The sequence below is a fragment of the Perca flavescens genome, chromosome 11 (genome assembly GCF_004354835.1).
Source record: "Perca flavescens isolate YP-PL-M2 chromosome 11, PFLA_1.0, whole genome shotgun sequence".
Lineage (NCBI taxonomy): Eukaryota > Metazoa > Chordata > Actinopteri > Perciformes > Percidae > Perca > Perca flavescens.
This window is the reverse complement of record NC_041341.1, coordinates 32,994,573-33,014,927: the sequence shown is the minus strand read 5'-3', so window position 1 is coordinate 33,014,927 and position 20,355 is coordinate 32,994,573. Positions and strand designations below refer to the sequence as shown.

The 20,355-nt window shown below is 42.2% G+C and overlaps 1 protein-coding gene across 1 annotated transcript; it reads left to right on the top strand.

The window, feature by feature from the left end:
• The first annotated feature begins 369 nt into the window (after positions 1 to 369).
• sympk (symplekin) lies at positions 370 to 19,950 on the top strand. The gene is given in 28 exon segments (XM_028590969.1): positions 370 to 571; positions 900 to 1,034; positions 1,744 to 1,809; positions 2,131 to 2,184; positions 2,395 to 2,468; positions 2,579 to 2,705; positions 2,879 to 2,894; positions 2,897 to 3,127; positions 3,227 to 3,397; positions 3,604 to 3,843; positions 4,228 to 4,379; positions 4,461 to 4,611; positions 6,583 to 6,799; positions 6,900 to 7,050; positions 7,180 to 7,415; positions 11,752 to 11,833; positions 11,923 to 12,036; positions 12,146 to 12,293; positions 13,055 to 13,215; positions 14,000 to 14,108; positions 14,225 to 14,325; positions 15,011 to 15,101; positions 15,570 to 15,671; positions 17,322 to 17,509; positions 17,635 to 17,811; positions 17,927 to 18,016; positions 18,293 to 18,703; positions 19,728 to 19,950. Coding segments are annotated over 27 exon segments (3,894 nt in total). The 5' UTR covers positions 370 to 571; positions 900 to 965; the 3' UTR covers positions 19,893 to 19,950.
• Positions 19,951 to 20,355: the final 405 nt, after the last annotated feature.

Here is a 20,355-nt window from a genome sequence, read left to right as displayed (position 1 = left end):
TGTTTCTTGACACCATATATAAATCAGAGTATAAAAACTGTTCCAAAACATGCTTTAAATTATATTTTCTAGGCTATTCGAAATTTCAAATGAAACCCTTTTTATTTTGTTAAGTCATGTGTCGCTGTCTGTGGTGCTGATGAGGGGTCTTTGGCAGAGGCGCCCAAACCCAAACCTGGTCCAAACAAACACACAACTGACAGGTGATACCACTCACGGCATATTTATTGCTTTTAACGAAATATTTTTTACAATATACCAACTAATAATTGAAAACGTATTATATGCATGTAACAACAATAGGCCTACTAGACCAAACTGTTTTTGAGACCGCGGGCAGGCGCTCATGTGTCCAGCAGGTGGCGCTGCTTCTGTAGCCTACTGCTGCGCGTTCACGAGCAGAAGAAGAAGAGCAACACCGCTTGTTCAATTAAACATGGCAGCTTCCCAGAGCTTTTGAAAATGAAAATTGGATATGTTAAAGCTACTAGCTACATTATTAAGTCTGTCACACTAGTCACGTCTAATTACCGGTCCTACGTAAAGAGTCTGTAAAGGAGTCTGTGTAGTGGTAAGTAACTGTTAACTATCACATATCCGTCAATTAATGTTTAAACAGCTCGCAGGGTTAGCAATACGATTAGCATGGTGCTAGCGCGCTGCATGAGAACAAAGTACGTTTGTTTGTGACACTAATCGTTAAATCCTTGTTATTATTGGTGTATATTGTCTAATGTATTTTAGTATTTAATGGGGTACACATATCTAACAGTGAAGTCAATTGGTATGGGCAGTAGTAGGTGTAGTACGCTAACCTCATACTTGCTGGCGCACTCTAAACGTTGTATTGATAAATCCCATAATGTCAAATACCATCGTCATTTATATGTGTTACACAGGTTGCAGTGTTTAATAGGCTTTTGGAGACCATGTTGTCCACATAGTGAGGGAAGCAGAGCAGCACCATGGAGTTTTCTTCAGAGGAGGGGGACACTCAAACTCCCCATGTCGTCGATATGACCACCAGTGAAAGGGTAAGCTTTTTACATCCTAATAACGCAATAATAACATTAACGATGTCGGCTGGGATTGTTTAGGCGTGAACCAATATATCAGTTGGCATCAGACCACAAATATTTATATGTTTTTCTAGCATCTGGCAGACTAGCAGATTAGATGTTCAACTTAAAAATAAATCCCTTCAAATATATAAATAGCCAAAATGTTGATGTGAAAGAATTTAGTCAGCAACATTGGTCCTCCTAATGAATCACGTTGCAGTCTCTGTGATGGTGATGTATGGATCTGCTGATTAACCTCACTTAGTTTCTATGCTAGGTTGAGCTGAGGCATTGGCCAATAACATCTGTTCCCAAAACTCACTTTGCTCTGCTAATAAACCTTGAATCTTCCTTACATTTGGCACTGGTGTTACTACCTTGTAGTGGGTGCATACACAGGGCCCACTATGAAATAATCAGTGGAAAGGGTTAGTTATTAAGATGAATAAGTAAGTGGGAACTGTCCAATAGACTCTTACAATGAGTCTCAATAATTAATATTGAGCAGAAATGTTTGAAAGTAACTCTTACACTTGTGCACAATAAGAGAATTAGTACGATTTTAGTTAGGGTGCAGGCAGACATCTATTTTCATGTAGTATGCAGTCATGTAGTGATTTCCATGTATATAAATAAATGCTTATATAAGGAAAAGTTGATTCCGTTTCTTTTTCCGTTGCAGGTGGTGGAACTTCTGAACCAGGCTGCGCTGATAGCCACAGATGAAAAGCTAACAGTGCTCAAACAGGTTTGTAGTCTGTTTATTAAATCTGGTTTTCACTGTTGTGATATCCCAAAAAATATATAGATAAAAGCAGTTTCATAATAATGTTAGCCTTATTATAATGCAAAACTGGTTGCACATCTGAGCAAATTACTGTATTTTCCCTAAACACAAGTTTTCCAACCATTAATTGGCTACTCTGAATTGCAATGTACTGCACCCTGTCTTGGATGTTCCCCTGCTTTCTGCCCCAGTGTATGCTGGGATATGAGGCAAACCACAACCCTATGAAGCAGTGAGTCAGTGGAGGACAATACTGAATCAATGAACTTGTATCATTTTCAGGTCCAGGAGCTCATCATTAACAAGGATCCTTCTCTTCTTGACAATTTCTTGGATGTGAGTAAACCTGTATACAGCTCTCTTATCTGTTTGACCTGAAATAAAGCTATTTGAATACATAAGCTGTATATAAAATGGCACATGTATAATAATAATGTATCATGGCACATGTATAAAATGGCACATTGTGCAGAAGAGCTTTTCAGCATGGTAGTAAACTAAAACTTTGATTCATAATTTTTCTTCTATTGGCCTGTTTGTCCTTAGGAGTTGATCGCCTTTCAGACTGACAAATCTATCGAAGTGAGAAAATTTGTCATTGGCTTCATAGAGGAAGCATGGTGAGTTATTAGACGGACAAGTCTTCCTGTCCCGTGACTGTAAATTTCACATTTGTGAAACAAAAGTGGTTTCAGGTTTCTCAAGTCTTTTTCTTTTCTGTGTTTTCCAGTAAAAGGGACAATGAGCTTCTTCTCAGACTGATCGCCAATCTGAACATGTTGCTGAGGGACGAAAGTGTGAACGTGGTGAAGAAAGCCATCCTCACACTCACCCAACTGTACAAAGTTTCTCTGCAGGTAAATACAGTCCTCATTTATGAAATATTCTCACTTACAGATGTTGCCCAAAGAGTAAATGCTGTAGACAGTCTGTTTTGTGGCATTTCTGAGGAATATACATTAAAATCAAGTTACTACTACCAATATCTGTTGTGTTTTCAAACCTTCTACTTCTGTCTCTTCCTTGCCAGTGGTTGGTGCGCTCAAGGTAGTATCGGAGAGGCAGGAGGCATGCTGGGATCTGGTCACACAGATGAAAGGGGATGTTCTGGCCTTGCTGGACTCTGAAAATGACGGCGTTCGCACTCACGCCATCAAGTTCACCGAGTCATTAATCATCACCCTGTCACCGCGGACGTCAGACTCGGACGTTCCCAAGCGCCAGGAGGGGGACATCAGCCTGGGCAAAGTTCCCAGAGATCACTCGTACATTCGCTACGGTACGGATATTGGGATCCTCTGAGGACATAATGTGTTAACGTTTGTTTTTAGTCCTGTCCATTAACGCTTTTGCTCGCTCATCTTGATATTTTGAACAGATGTTTTGTGCGAGGAGGGAAAGGCTGCCCTGGAGAAGCTGCTAAAGTTCATGGTCCATCCGGCTATTTCCAGCATCAATCTCACCACAACTCTTGGCTCCCTGGCCACTATCGCCCGCCAGAGGCCAATGTTCATGTCAGAGGTGGTGCAGGCGTATGAGACCTTGCATGGTGAGTGCTTCTGAGCCAGTGTTGTGTTCTGAGCCTCATGTTCACCTGAGGCAAGCCTGATGTTGATACAAAACAAATTGATAAATTAAGACCAGCATTTTGTGTTTTTATCTTTTGTAGTGTAAATCTTTGTGCTCGATGCATCATTTGCCTGTACGTAGTATCACACTAAATGGAATCTCTCCTGTACACTGAAACCTTTTTAGCGAACCTGCCACCCACTCTGGCCAAGTCTCAGGTCAGCAGCGTGCGAAAGAATCTGAAGCTGCACTTGGTGGCCGTCCTCAAGCATCCCTGCAGCCTGGAGTTCCAGGTTCAAATTAGCACTCTGCTGCTGGACCTGGGAATGCCCCAGAGTGAAATAACACGCTCTACACCTGCACCTCGTGAGCAGCGCAAAAGGCCTCGCCATGAAGAATACACAGAGGGGAAAAAGGTCAAGATGGGTGAGTGGTGACAGGCGGTAGCAGTTGCAGACATTCTGATTTAATAGATCTAGTCATTAGACGGTTTGCTGCACTGGTGTGAGAAGTATAGAAGTTAATGGAAAATATTAGGTGCCATTGCAAAACATATTGTAGCTCGGTCTTATTCTGCACACAGCTATACATTTCTGTAGTTTTTAGACCTTTACTGCTTTAAAGAAATACCATTTACCTGTAGAATCAGTGTGGCGTGTCTGTCATGGCGACTATTTGAATCACTGTCAGCACCAAAATCTTTAAATCGAGTCAACCAAGCGTGATGGAAATGATGTAATCCTGGACACAAACACCTGCAGATTTATCTACAACACCCAGTGGTTTTGATGTGTGTTTCTTTGCATTCAGAGCCCACCTTGATGGAAGACGATGAGGACAAAGAGGAGCCAGCCCCTCTCTCGGCCCCTAAACCAGCTGCTGTTCCAGCAGCACAGTCGGCCATCGACCTCACAGCTGAGTTCCTGCGCCCGCTGCTCTCCCCCGACAACGTAGCCAACCTGGTGAGCACTGTGGCCCGTTTATTTTTCTCCTTTAAGCGTGACTGTGTGGCAGTTCAGCTCATTTCTCTGTCTGGTGTTTAGGTGCTCATCAGCATGGTGTATCTGCCGGATGTCATGCCGGCATCCTTCCAGGCCACGTACACACCTGTTGAGTCAGCAGGCACTGATGCGCAGATTAAACATCTGGCCAGGTTGATGGCCACGCAGATGACCGCAGCTGGGATCGGTCCAGGTTAGAGACAAAGACATCCAGCACGGGAAGGCCCATGCATTTGGGCATTTTGTGTTTTATCGCTTTCTTGCTGAGTTAAGCCACGTTTCCATCAACCACTTTCAGTATAGTACCTTTTTATAGAACCATACGTAACCCGTATGGACATGATCACTAGATCTGTTCTTTGTTTGTATGTTCTTACTGGATGGTAATAGCCGTGCGCTGAGAAATGAGCTGAAAACCCTTTTTTATTTTGCTAGTTGTTTCGATACCAGTATCGGGAATGCCATCCGTACTGGCTAAAATGCTGGTATTGGTGAGTGGACAAGTCTACGCACCAATCCGATACCAAGTCATTTAGCCCTGGAAAAAAAACCTACTTTAAAGTACTTTATTTATGTTATTTTTACATGACTGATTGTCAAACTAGACAATAAAAGAAAGTTCTATGGCATTCATTCTCTGGATGTATTGCTCATGATTTTACAAAAAGTTTAACCTGAGCCAGGCCATACAACACTGATAGCAGTCATAGCACATCCACACAGGGTTAGTAGTTTACAGCTATGAAATAATAATAATAATAACATGTACATTTTTTTTTTTTTGACACACTAGTATCAGATATTAGGGATGCACCAAATCCAGATTTTTGGGGTTCGGCCGAATACCGAATCCACTGGTTAAGATTCTGCCGAATCCAAAACCGAATCCCGAATCCTACTCCCATCTTCAGTCCATTAACGCAGTAAACACATTAATGAAGTAAACAACGTCCTCAGCCTCTAAAACAGTTAAATGTAACAACTTAATGTTGAATTCACACACTCTTTTCACATCGTAGGAAAGCACATCGCTATCGCCAGATGAGTGACAATTTTGTTTGGCTAATTTCCGCTAACCAGTTTATGATGAAGGTGTTGTGAACTTAAATAAGAAATTCAGGCTGTTTAGTTTAAAGGAAATGGTAAATTATAGTGTGATATTAAAACTCACTATTTACATTCCTTGATTTCCAACTTATATGTGAAAAGGTACGCAACCTTATTTGTTTTACTGCGAACCGTCACAGGAAGTGGTTTTATTTTGAAGTAGCCTACACAGAAGTTGTCTGTTGTGTACTCTTGCTAGCTTACTGAGCTGAACGTGAGACGCTAGATGCAAAACATAGTTAGCTAACGTTAGCTAACGAGCAGCAGCCGAGTGGGGTTCGGTTCGGTGGAAAAAAATTCTAAGGTTCGGCAGAAACCGAACCCCGTCAAACAGCCCAATATTCGGCCGAATCCTGGAATCGGTGCATCCTTATCAGATATGTACTCTGTGTCGTCCGTTACCCAAGTTGAGCTATCGAGAAGGAAAATATGGTTTTGGTTTTTATGGATGCAGAGGAACGTTGCGGACTGCAGTGTTTCTAGCTCAACCTTTTAGTATCGTTAAGTGGGCCACGTATGTCAACAGAGTGCAAATGAAAACAGGACGGAATGCAGCAGTTCTACTGGTACCATTAACAACCTTTGACAATGGAAACATGGAGAGAACCATTCTAGGGGCAACCTTTAGCTCACCTGGTAGAGCGTTCGCCCCATGTAGGCTAAGTCTTTGGCAGCGGCTCGGGTTCGAATCCGACCTGCGGCCCTTTGCTGCGTGTCATTCCCCCCCCCCCCCTCTCTCTCGTTCCTTCTCTGTCTATCACCCCAAATTTTACTAATAGTAAAAGAAGGCCAAAAAAATAATCTTAAAGAAAGAATTTACTTTATATTTTAATAGCTGGGCTGCTTGGTGGAAACAAGGCTGTCAATGAGACGATTGATCACATTCAATGTGGAAAAAAACAAAGTGTAACTTTTAGATTCTTGACTGGGTGAAAGGATATGTTTGCTAAAATATTGTTATCAGATTGTTATTTTTTGTGTTATTTTTACTATTAATATTGGTATGAGCCACAAGCTGTAGCTGTTGGGGTCTCTAATTACAAACCTTCTGTCTTAGGACTCGAGCAGTGCAAAGCCAGAGAAGGCGACGCAGGCAAAGAAGAAGGCAACAATGAGGACTCTGATACTAAAGACCCGCTCATCAAGCGCAAAGCCTCGGCACTGGTGGGACAAGCCATCTCTGTGGTGGGAGGCTACGAGAAAGAAAAGGCTCCAGAGGCTCCCGCAGCAGTCAAGAGGCTTCCTGAACCCATCCTGCCTACGGCGCAAACCAAGTGAGTTCTGGCTCCAACACTAAGATGGCAGTAGTGATGTATGCTGCGCCTTTTGTCTATGTCAAGACTTATTACCCTGCACGATTTTGTTCTGTTCCAGAATGACGGGGGCGACTGGGAGAAAAAAAGTGTTCCGATTGTCGGATGTCGTCCAGCCTTTATCGGACGCCCAGATGGAAATGTTAACCTCCAGAGCAGTCAAACGCATCCTGCATTCAGAGAAGGCGATTGCTCAAAGTGGCATGTCCCATGTAAGCAGTCACCCCCGTGGTTCATTTCTCCTTTTCTTCATAATAATTGAGTTGCACTTGAAGTTAATTGGGCACAGAACAAGTGCCTGTCTTTAGAGGATAACCACACTGAATGTGTCTGTTCGGCAGGTCCGAGTGAAGCTCCTCTCTAAGCTTGTGACGCAGTTCGAAGGGATGATGAGAGAAGAGGTGCTGGAATTTATTCTGGAGGACATCAGGACACGGAGCGACCTGGCCTTTTCTCTCCTCTACCAAGAGTACAACACCTACCTCAGCCAGCTGCCATCTGGGCTGCTAGACAGCTACGACCAGTGTCTCTACACGCTGCTGTCGGGCCTGCAGGAGAAACCCGAGCAGAGGGACGGGTGAGACCAAATACTTTTTTTTCCCACATTTTTTTTTTTTTCCTGTAGCGCTTATTAATGCTAAGGCATTAGGGCTAGAGTTTAGATTCTGCCCGACCCCGGCCGGGCCGGACCGGACCCTTGATCAAGCGTTTGTGTTTTTTTTAATCATTACTTTAGCCTAACTGGGTGGGGAGAAAGCTATGCCATAATCAGAACTATTATCTATTTAGGCCAAAGTAACAAATGTGTCAAAAGTTACACAAGTTGGACTACAGTTACACAATGCAACATGTGTCATGTGTGGAGTCTCCTCCTCTCGCACACATCACACCGGGGCTGCGGGATGTATTGTGGAGCTTAAGTGCAACATGGAGCTTGAGGATGTAAAGAAAAAAAGAAAACGGGAGAATTACCTTTGAGCAAGTTTGGAGGAAAGTCGGAGGTATGGAACCATTTTAAACAAGTTGTGGGCAGTGACAACATGTGTGTCGGCTTTGTTGAGTGCATTAAGTGCGGCCGCTGTTCGCCTATGACAGCAAATAAAACGGGGACGTGGATGATGAAGAGACACATGAAGCAGGCTCGCCATGGCAGAAAAGATGATAGTCAGCCTTCAACCTCCTCTTCTGTTACTTCTCCAAGCGTAGGCTCACCCTGAGGGCGAGGCAAGCCCTCACAGAGAAATAGCCTACGTTGAGTTTCTTTATTTACGTTTCTTCATTCAGATCCATTTGCGATCTGTTCCATTCTGAATAAACAAACAGCGCAGTTTACTTCGCTCCTGTTGCATTATTCATTAAGATCATTTTAAACAGATTTCAGCAGTTCAAACAACTCAGAATTGTAGTTGAGAACGTCAGTTATAACGGCCCACGGATTAAAAAGTGTCGGGTTGAAATTGGGCTCAGGCTCATAATTCCAGTTAATGTGTCGGGCCGGGCCGGGCTCGGACACAACGTGCTCGGGCTGGGTCGGGCTTGATTATTTTGGGCCCGAACGAAGCTCTAATTAGGGCTGAATGATGAATCGTTTTCAAATCGAAATCGCGATTTGAAAGAATGCGATTAGCCAATCGTGACGACCGCAATTAATCAAATGTGAAAGATTTAGTTGAATGTTTGGTGTAACGTTTGGTGTAACGTTTTTTTATTTTTATTATGGTATTTACACAAGATAAATGTTACATATCACAGATTGTTTACAGAAATGTCCTGTTTTCAGTGGATCTTTCATTTATTTGTATTACTTTATTTAAAGGAACACGCCGACTTATTGGGAATTAATAGGGGTGTGACGAGACGCTTACTCCACGAGACGAGACACATCACGAGATTGGGTTCACGAGACGAGATTTAAAATTTTTTTTTAAAGAAATCCTCAATGAATATATGAATGGAAAATAGTTTTTTTATTCAACTGAAAAATCACAAAATGCAAAACAATTTGTGTGCATTTTGAAATCAACTATTAATGATGAATGTTATTTAACTTTTTTTTACTATTTTAATGAATCATATGCAGTAAAGGACGTGCAAACACTGCAAAATGTTTTGTATAAACTCTACCAACTGGCTTCTGCCTTGTACAATTTCACATGAGAAATCTAACTCCTTTCCACAAATCGAACATAAAAAAATAAACAGTATGCGTAAATAAAATAAATGTGTAAATAACAGAAAAACTTTAAATGCAAACAGTAAGTGTATCAATAACCAAAGTACTGCTCTCTCAAAACTACAAGTGCAAACAGAAATTTTTTTTTTCTATAAGATAAACTACACAGAACAGCCTAAGATATGGTCATGTTCTTTTTCAAGAATATAAGCATGTCGACTATTTCTGGCAGCAGTTGAGACCTTTGGGCAGTAACTATGTCTCCTGCAGTAGAAAAAACACACTCACTTGGAACTGAGGTAGCAGGGATGGAAAGGTATGCTTTGGCAAGTGGAGACAGCAAAGGATATTTAGGAGTTGCCGAAATCCGACATTTTCCACCACAGAAAATGGCCTCATATCAGCTGCAATGAAAACGCCTATGTCCCTCGTTATTGCCGTGGCTCTTGCACTTACCGGTGGCAGAGATGCAAAGGCTTTTAGAGTTGTTTGGCCTTTTAATGTTTTTTCTGGTGCTGTAGTTAGTAGAGAGCTGTGGTGGTGCTGTAAGTGTTTTTGCATAGTGCTCGTGTTAGCCATGGTATACGGCATTTTTTTTTCTTACAATGTTTACATATTGTGTTCGTCTTGTCTGTCACTCTTTCGCCGTTTATTATTTCCGCAGGAAAACCAAAATGTTTGCACACAAATGATTTAAAAGTTGCAGGGGGATCTTCAATAGTAATTTCACGCTCCATCACGCTGACATCACATCGCCTCACGAGACAACTTTTCACCTCGACGAGAAATCTCGTCACGTTTTAATCTCGCGAGATCTCGTAAAACGAGATCTCGTCACACCCTTAGGAATTAAGCTTATTCACCGTAACCCCCAGAGTAAGACAAGTTGATACATACCCTTCTCATCAGCATTAGCTTAGCCCAGCGCAGATCCTGCAGGTAACTGGTTCCAACTAGCCTACTGCTCCAAATTGTGACAAAAATGACAAAATAACGCCAACATGTTCCTATTTACATGTTGTGATTTGTAGAGTCACAGCGTGTACAAAAAACAACGTAACATGAGACACAGCCGTCTTCTAACTGTAAACAAACCGGGAACTATATTCTCAGACAGGCTTGCTGCGAGCATATCACTCCGCCCAAGTACTATATTCTTCCGCCTGAGAATATAGTTCCCGGTTTGTTTACAGTTAGAAGACGGCTGTGTCTCATGTTACGTTGTTTTTTTAATTAATAAACTTTTAACCTCTCAAGGATCACCGTCTCGTCAACGGGACACTTTGTGACTGGGGGCGTCGCTGTAACCTCGATAAAACTTCCACTCATGAGCGTTTTTATAACTTTAAAGCATTAAATCTTTAAAATATACAGCCATGTACACAACTGTTACAAAGTAAAAGAAAATAAAACAATTTAGCCGTAATCTGCGCAGCCGAGAGTGCATGCTTACCTGTTGTCGTCCTTTCAGCAACAAAGTGGTATTTTGACAAAAAATTGATTTTCATAAATCCCCAAGAGTCCAAGGAAATGTAATATCCAAGCTTTATATTCCAAAACGATCTCTTCGCCTCACAATGTTGAAGTTTCTGGCCGAATCACAACGGAAAAACGCGAAACAAACGTTTTCCATTTCCGCACTTGTTATCGCCGCTAGCTTCTCTGCACAGCTTGCTAAAAAGTTCGAAGTGGGCCCGGCGTCATCGTGTCATCAAGAAGACGGAGATACTGTCGGTATCTCCGTCTTCTTTGTAGTTTATTGGCGGTTGGCAAACCAACTTAAATGTGCATTACCGCCACCGACTGGAGTGTGAACGAGAGATAAATGCAGAAAATAAATAAACCAAAATAAAAAAAAACGATGGTAGAAGGTGCAACATGTAGATGCTGCTGTTGAACTGAGGCACATCAGACATTTCAGTTTACAGGAAAGTACTGGTATTTTTTATCAGAATTGTTTTTATTATCATAACTTTATAACCTTGACTGTTCAATGTTCCATGCTTATTAAAAGAAAAACACTTATTGCTGGCAATTCATATCTATGTTATCTTCCTTGTTTAAGAATATAGCACCAGTTTTGATGGTGTCTCATGTTACTATGGTCCATGACATGTTTTATCGGTTACACAGTGAATATTGAAATTTAGCTGTACTTAAAAGGAAAATAATCCACAAAATGAGGCGTAATTGCCAGGGCTGCTCCCTCTTAGTCGATTAGTCGACTAATCGGTCGTTTTGGTCTTAGTCGACTAAGATTTCTTTAGTCGATTAGTCATTTTTTATGCTTATTCATGCTTAATTACTCATTTCCAAGAAACTTCTGAGCACATTTATGGTAAACACAAGATTTAAAGTGGTGCTTTTGCAGAATTAATTGTGAAGAAACTCAGTTTTACAGATGGTTAATTAACTACATTTATTTTGTGCTTTTCTAGTCTTAACCACCTCTCAAAGCTCACAGCTCTGTCATGTATAAGTGTTAGTCGACTAAGAATTTCTTTAGTCGAGGACAGCCCTAGTAATTGCAATATCTGGCAGAAAAATGGTTCAGCTCTAATAGTCATAGAGTAGGCATGGGGTACTGGTCGTGTTCCATAATGCCTGAAAATGGTCAAACACGGCTCATTTGTGTTTATTTGCTGAAGCTGTGGTGCAAAACATAAGCCAAAAACGAGCCAGTTATAAGCCGAAACTGAATCCCATCTTGTTTTGTTTTTTCCTATTCTGTCTCTTCCAGACTTTTCACCAAGCTAGTACTGGAGGCTCCCATTATAACCGAGTCGGCGTTGGACGTGATCCGACGTTACTGTGAGGACGAGGTAAGCGACGTGGTAAAGACACAGCTCCTCGTATAGAGCCATGTTCCCTCTGCGTCCACTCAGCGGTTCGTTGTGACCTTTTGTTTCAGTCGCGGGTGTATTTGGGCATGACGACTCTGAAGGAGCTCATCGTCAAGCGGCCCTCGAGGCAGTTTCAGTATCTGCATGTACTTCTGGATCTCAGCTCACATGAGAAAGAGAAGGTGACAACCTGTTCTTGTCCAGATCCTGTTCATGTGTCACTCACACTCTCACGGTTTGCTCAGCTGCTTTTTTCCCACATTTTTTCAATGACTGTGTTTTTATTATCAGGTGCGGACCACTGCTTTGGCTTTTCTCAAGCGTATGTACGAGAAAGACCACCTCAGGGACTACATTGAGAAGTTTGCCCTGAACTACATGCAGCTACTGGTCCACCCCAATCCTCCATCTCTACTCTTTGGAGCTGACAAAGACACAGGTTTGGAATACGTTCAATTTGATCTGAATAGTACCTTGCTGATGGCTATCACTTAAAGGTGCAGTAGGTAGGATTGTGAAGATCCAAGACCCCCCCCTTTCTGCTAAAGCCCAAAATGGTCTCCTAATCCCCCCAGGGAGAATGAATGCATGAGCATTTAGACACCACCCCCCTTTAGACAAAATAAACTGGGGGCGCCTGGATACCCCAGCTGGTAGAGCACGCGCCCCATGTACAAAGGCTCAGTCCTTGTCGCAGCGGCCGCGGGTTCGACTCCGACCTGCGGCCCTTTGCTGCATGTCATTCCCCCTTCTCTCTCCCCTTTCATTACTTCAGCTGTTTTATATAATAAAGGCCTAAAATGCCCCAAAAATTATGTAAAAAAATAAATTATGATGGACATGAGTTGGCTTATTTGAAAATATATAAACTGCTATGGTAGCATGGATAAGTTGTAGTGCTGTTACTGCAAACCCACACTAGGTGTGGGTGTTGCAGCCCCGCCATAATTTACTGGCAGAGAGGAGGGATAGCTGGTCTGTGGCAGGCCCGTGCACAGACCCTGTCAGGCCACGGTGCAGCTGCACTGCCTCTGTGTACACCACTGCTAACATCCTGCCAACTAGGACCAGTGTTGCACAGGGAAGAAAAAAACACTTGGTGAACTTGTCCCTGCCAGCTGGAGAAATGCAAAGTAGCAACTTCCCCGTTCTCCTGTCACCTCACTGTGTGTGTGTGTGTGTGTGTGTGTGTTGACACAGAGGTGGCTTCCCCCTGGACCGAAGAGACCGTGAGACAGTGTCTGTTCCTCTACCTGTCCCTGCTGCCTCTGAACCACCGGCTGGTCCACGAGCTGGCGTCGGTCTACACCGAGGCCATCGCAGACATCAAGCGCAGCGTGCTTCGAGCAGTCGAGCAGCCTGTAAGTCCTCAGGAAAAGCTGAACCGCCGTTTGAGTTCCTACCAAGCATGTTTCAAAGCTGTTAAGATGAAACCATTAAAATTTAAACTCAAGTGAGACTAAATAATTGTGCCAAGACGAGAACCTAAAAGACATTGACCCCAAACCACAAAGTTCTGTGGGTACAAGGTGAAGGTATCTTACAGCCACAGGTGTGCATGCCTGGAAAGCCTAGCATGACAAAATCAACGGAGGGCAAAGGCCGGACTATTGGACTATATGTTTATCTATTGCTTCATGTGTTTTTGACTGGTTTGACCACAGGAGAAGGTAAACTAGAACAAACTCTGCACGGTGCAGTGCAGCTTCCGTGCTGCGTTTCAGACCAAGGAAGACCGAATGAAGTTGAGAAAACACAGCTGAGGTCTCAAACCTGTGATGTTAAAACTGCAGGTTTATAATTTGGGAGAGAACTGTTAGTGTTCAAAATTGAATGACCTCTTCCCCTGAGGGAAGAAAACTAAAGTTGACTTAACCCCTTGTGTTGACTTCGGGTCAAATTGACCCGTTTTCAATTTTTGTTTTATATCATAAAATATTGGACATAGAAATAAGTGCTGAAAATGTGTAGAAAAGTGTTACAATTTAAAACGTTTTGAAAAAGCAAAAACAAACTGGAAAAAAGGTGTCAAAAACATTTTTTTCAAGGTTGACGGAAAGACAACACAAGGGTTAAATGAAGCATATGCTCCTCTCCTTAAGTTGTGTTGTTTTCTAATAGTATTTTTTTCCACCCCTGTTGTAGATCCGTGGAATGGGGATGAACTCTCCTGAGCTGCTGCTCTTGGTTGAAAACTGTCCTAAAGGAGCAGAGACGTTAGTTACTCGCTGTCTGCACATTTTGACGGATAAAGGTAATCAACAACAAGATCATCAACACAGAATGCAGCCAAACATGGAAAAACAGCACAATAGAAGACCAGTCTATGAAGAGTGAAGAGTTAATTTTTTATCCATTTCCCCCGTTCAGTGCCTCCATCTCCAGAGCTGGTGGAGAGAGTGCGAGACCTTTACCACAAACGGGTGCCGGATGTTCGTTTCCTAATTCCAGTCATAAATGGCCTCGAAAAGGTAAACGTTATCCATCCCAGTGGTGCAGTGATTCTCAAACTTTTTTCAATAATGTACCCCTTTGAATTGTTTCTTTAAGTCAAATACCCCCTGACCAGCGCTAATCATTTTCGGTAGAAAAAAAGTCTATATAAACTGGAACAGTACAGCGCTGCCAGCGATAGATTTACTAAACAACAGCCTTGTCACTGAAAAAAACATTTAAATGGTAATGAGAAAAAGAGACAAAAACTGTAAAAAAGATGGTAGAAAGAAGCAAGAATAGGTCAAAATGGTATCAAAAACTTAAACAGTGACATAAGAAGAAAAAAGCAAGAAACTTGTAAAAGGTAGGACAATATAGGAAGGAAGGATAGATTAGGTCCAAAGGAGACACAAATGTCACATTTTTGGTAGGGAAAAAAAAAATTCTACATAAAGAGGAAGAATGTTCTGGACAACAGCCTTGTAACTATTAAACTTTTTGTTAAATATCTCACGTACCCCCTGCAGTCCTCCAATGTACCCCCAGGGGTACACGGACCACCATTTGACAACCACTGGTCTAGTGAACTGATTTGGAACACGTTACACTTTTGTTATGTTGAACACGCTGCATACAGCATGGAACTGACGTCAGTGTGTCCTGGTTATTTCCCATCATGCACTCTTTCACCTAATGTTTTGGTTCTTTTTTCTCATGTAGAATGAAGTCATCCAGGCTCTCCCCAAGCTGATCAAACTCAACCCGATTGTAGTGAAGGAGGTGTTCAACCGTCTGCTGGGCACTCAACACAGTAAGAGCTGTTTTTTTGTATCCACTGGTGGATGTCATTACCTTCCATCCTTCTTTTTACATTAACAACCCTGCTGCTGGGCGCCTGGGTAGCTCACCTGGTAGAGCAGGCGCCCATATATGGAGGTTTACTTACTCTGACCTGTGGCCCTTTGCTGCATGTCATTCCCCCTCCCTCTCCCCTTTCATGCCTTAAGCTGTTCTCTATAAATGAAGGCTTAAAAATGCCCAAAAAATTATCTTGCTGCTCACAGATTTTATCAACAGTGTATACTTGGTTTAAGTTGTATTCTAGCTAGTAGAAAATGGAACATTTTAGCTTTAAATATAATTAATAACATTCTCTGTTCCCCTTGTTACTTATTTCCTGGTATGCATAGTTTTATTTGAGTTGACTAGCTGCTTGTGAGGAAGCTGATTTCGGGTGAAGGACTCTGATGTATTCTCACTGTTGTGTGTTGTCTTTCAGGTGAGGGAAGTTCGTCAGTGTCCCCTCTCACCCCAGGAGACCTGCTGATTGCCTTACACAACATAGACTCCAACAAATGTGACATGAAGTCCATCATTAAAGGTCTGTGTTCAAGCCAAAACACAAGGTTTATTTAGGATGTTGGTTGAAGGTGGAGTGTGCCATTTTGTTGATATTTGAGCCCAACACCCAAACTAATACAGCCCTTCTCCTTCGGAACGTTTGCGTGTCCCAGATTTACCGTCCATCTCGCCCCGACTGCCTTTCTTTTCATACACCCATGGCTTTTCCCCTGTCCCCTGTCCTGAACCCAAGTGCGGACATAATGTTGCTTGTCTCGTTCCGGGCAGCAGTGCAAGTGGCAGCGGCAGATCAAACATCAATCATCACATCCATACATAGATTAAATAGATCCATCAAGACAATACATGATGTCAACTCTAAAAAGCCATTTTTTCAGTGCCTGCTTAAAACCTCCTAAACTCCTGACCTTCTTTAGATTTCCTGGCAACCTGTTCCTGGCTTGTCGCTACATACAGAAAGGACTCCTTACCTAAAAAATGATGCATGATTGAGCGCAAATGACCCTTTACATCAGTTAATTGTAGGGGTGTAAGAAAAAATTGATACACTTGAGTATCACAATATTTTATTTTGCAATACTGTATCGAGTTTAAAAAAGGCAATATCTATTTTCTTTTTTAAATTTTTTTTTATTATTTATAAAAGAAATTTTTTTTTATTATTTTTTAAATTTAAAAAAAAAAAATTATAAAAATATTCCTGTAAGACAGTGGTCCACATTTATGTTGTGTTTAACCCCCCTACTGCTAGATGGCTATGCTGAGAAACAGCACCAGTGTCCTTGCCTAATGCTGCGTTCTTTGTGTCTTGTAATCGCGACTAGTAGCTCGAGTGTGACGTCGCATCCGTGTCGAAAAACGAATAACCGCAGGTAGGGTACTGCTCTGCTTTCTGCTCAAGACTCGGCCATTGTTGTCATTTAGCAACCGAGCATCTCTAGCCAATTTCAGCTGCACAAGCTACAAAATAACTAATAAGGCGGGATTTAACTCCTAATAAGACTGTAGCGACATGCCTATAGGTAGCAGTATACAGTGCTATGTGTACCACTTCTTCATTTGGTTACAACAAAGACAAAAGTGCTTAAAATTGTAGAAAACCACAATGTTTACTATGTGTGATGCACGACGTAGCCATCTTTGAAAGTGAACTCGGGGTCCTCTGAGTTCAGACGACTTGATGAGTCGTGTATATACAACCTCGGGGGCGTTCTTTTTGCAACTTCCGGTTCGTAACTCCGGAAAACGACTCGTAGATCGACTTCGGTGGACAAAAAGAACGCACCATGACAGTGCCTAACTTTTTGCTAGAAGCTAACAACGTAGCTATGGCTGAACTTTGGCCTACTTTAGCATATCAACATTAGCTCACTAAGAACCTGGGAACCACAATCCCAAACTGGCAGTTGGATTTTCTGTGTACTGAATTGTTTACCTAAAGTAAACTTCTTTGACTTTTATGAACATCATGTCTTTTTTTAAATATTAGATTTTCTAAAATGATACTTTAAAAAAAATCACAATATATCGCCTTACGCACAGTATCGCAATATATTGAATCGTGACCCATGTATTGTATCGCCTAATACTTGCCAATACACAGCCCTAGTTAATTGAATGGTCTCTGTTGCGTATGTACCAATGAAAGTGTTGTGTGTCTGGACCACAGCTACCAACCTGTGCTTTGGGGAGAAGAACGTGTACACGTCTGAGGTTCTGGCCGTGGTGATGCAGCAGCTGATGGAGCAGAGTCCCCTCCCCATGCTGCTCATGCGTACCGTCATCCAGTCCCTCACCATGTACCCCCGGCTGGGAGGCTTCGTCATGAACATCCTGTCCCGCCTTATTGTCAAGCAGGTCGGCACCAAACCCAAATATTCATTGTTTCTACAGTCATCCATGTCCCGGAGTTAATCTTCCTAATCTTTGTCACAAATGTTCACAACGTTGGTTGTTGCGGGGGTTTTTTTTTCTCCCTGTAGGTGTGGAAGTACCCCAAGGTGTGGGAAGGTTTTGTGAAGTGCTGCCAGAGGACCAAGCCTCAGTCGTACAGCGTGCTGCTTCAGCTGCCAGCCGCGCAACTGTCGAGCGTGTTTGAACGCTGCCCGGAGATGAGAGAGCCTCTTCTACAGCATGTCCTCTCCTTCACACCTCATCAGGTAAGAGCCGTCTCCACTGAAACACTCAACCCCATTGACGGGTGAAACATTCTTGACTCCTGTGGAGATTTCCTTGTGTACGTACCAACTGCCTCTGTTTTCTTTGGTCTAACAGCAAGCTCACATACCTGCCTCCATCTTGTTGGTCCTGGAAGCAAACAAAAAAGCAGAACCTAAACCTGTAGAGCTGGTCGTGGAGAAAGAGGTAACTTGATGAAGATGCAAACACTTTTCCCTGCCATTCATTTAAATGTTTTCCAGTGACATTGGTATTAGGATTAACTTTAAGGGTTGATTAGTACTACAGAAGTGAACATCTTGTCTTTGCAACACTGCTGGCCATTCTGGCGTTTCCTGTTCAGACCCTTCTTACCGAAGTAATTCTTAAGTAATGTATCAAAAAAGTACAGCTATCTATTTATTTATTTATTTATTTATTTATATAAGTTGTTGTCATATCCTCCTCTCATTTATCATAAAGATGGAACCAATTCCTGCCCCTGTTAAAGAAGAGGCTCCCACTGTGGAAATGGAAGTGACTCCCACTGTGGCCCTGGAAAAGGCTCCCACTGTGACCCTGGAAAAGGCTCCCACTGTGACCCTGGAAAAGGCTCCCACTGTGACCCTGGAAAAGGCTCCCACTAGTGCACTGGAAAAGGCTCCCACTGTGACCCTGGAAAAGGCTCCCACTGTGGCCCTGGAAAAGGCTCCCACTGTGGCCCTGGAAAAGGCTCCCACTGTGGAACTGGAGGAGTCTCCCACTGCAGCACTGGAAGAGTCAGAAATGCCAAATCAGCAACACCCAGCCATCATGAAAGATAAGGAAGAACCAATGGAGCAAGAAGAGTCTGGTCCAGTGAGACAGGAGGAAACTGGTGACACTGTTTCCCAGGTAAGACAAAGTTACAATAGACGTGTGATTTAAAAAAATATATATAAATATAAAGTAGGCCAACTAGACCTTTCCATCTGTACTTGCATGTAGGCATGGGCCTGTTAGTGTTTTCAAGGTATAATGTGGTTTGAAAAAGTAAAGGTTTTAAAACCACTAACTAACCACCGTCCTACCGCTCCTAAGGTATGAGCTGTTTTTTCTGAGTGGTCAAGGTGAGAAACTGCGGTTTAGTAACCCGTGTCCCTGCCAGTGTGTAGTGTGTTCTAAAATAAAATACATTGTGTTTAATGGAGACAAAAACCCAGTAATAAAACATTTTAAAGCTGTAATTGGAATACCGTGAAGCCGTGATATTTTTGCTGAAGGTTATCATACCGTCCGAATCGTATACAGGCCCATGCATACTTGCATGTTAAATGTGTATGGCTCGGGCGCCCAGATAGCTCAGTTGGTAGAGTGGGCGCCCATATATAGAGGTTTGCTCCTCGACGCAGCAGGCCCGGGTTAGACTCCGACCTGCCCTTTGCTGCATGTCATTCCCCCCCTCTCTCCCCTTTCATTTCTTCAGCTGTCCTGTCAAAATGCCCAAAAAAAATAAATTAAAAATAAATTAAAAAAAGTGTCTGGCTCAGTGGCAATTAAACATCTGAAAACCTACACTACTGAATTTGAGCATTTAGGCGAGGGTATCTACTGGTCATGGAAATTGAATTCAGAAAAATAAAGTCCTTATGTGATATAAAGTCTGAGCTTCAGGGTTTAAAGATATTTCACAGTTTGCTTCTCCTACAAATAACGTTTTCTCACATGCATTAATTCATAATGAGGATGTGGATGATCAAATAATACTCAGGGTTGCAAAATACATAAAGTTGAATGGCATTTAGTCTGAAAAATATCATCAATAAATTATCAAGAATGTAGTAATCTTAATTTTTATAATCTACAATTGAGTAAAAAATTGGGCTAAAAGTGGAACAAAAAAATTCTGCCCTGTAAGCAAAATGTTGGTTGTCTTCAGGAGGAGTTGACGAGAGCAGGGGGGACGCCGTCACCTCAACCAGAGCTAGCTGAGGAACCGATGGAGTCTCAGCCGGAGCCTTCACACCGCCAGGAGCCCGGTAAAGATGTGGAAGCTGACGTCACACAACCTGAGGCTGAAAGCAGCCGCCAAGATGTAGAATGACTGCCCAAAACAAATGCACACAAAATCGGATTTCTTGTAAAAAATAAAAAAATAAAAATAAAAAAGCTCTTTTTGTATTTGTAGAAAACTGATTTTTTTTTTTTTTTTTTTTTTGGGGGGTAAATTTCAAGATAACTTTGCACATGAATTCCATATGCGTTCATGTCATGAGTTGGCAAATAAATCAACAAGATGCTGGTTAACTGTCTGATTCAATTCTGTTTGCTCCACTACTTTCCTATGGTTCAGCATGAATCTGTTAATCACATCAGTAGTCAGTAGTATGTTTAACCGAAAATGTCTTCTTTCTTTTTTCAATGGTGAAAGAACAACTACTGGACGCCCTTGAGATAGGTTTGTGTATTTTAAGTTTACAGTAAAATAAGAAAAATGTGTGGTCACAGATTGATGTATTTCATTCAGTGGTAACAAGCCTCAGAGTTGCAGTCTTTACTCTTGATAA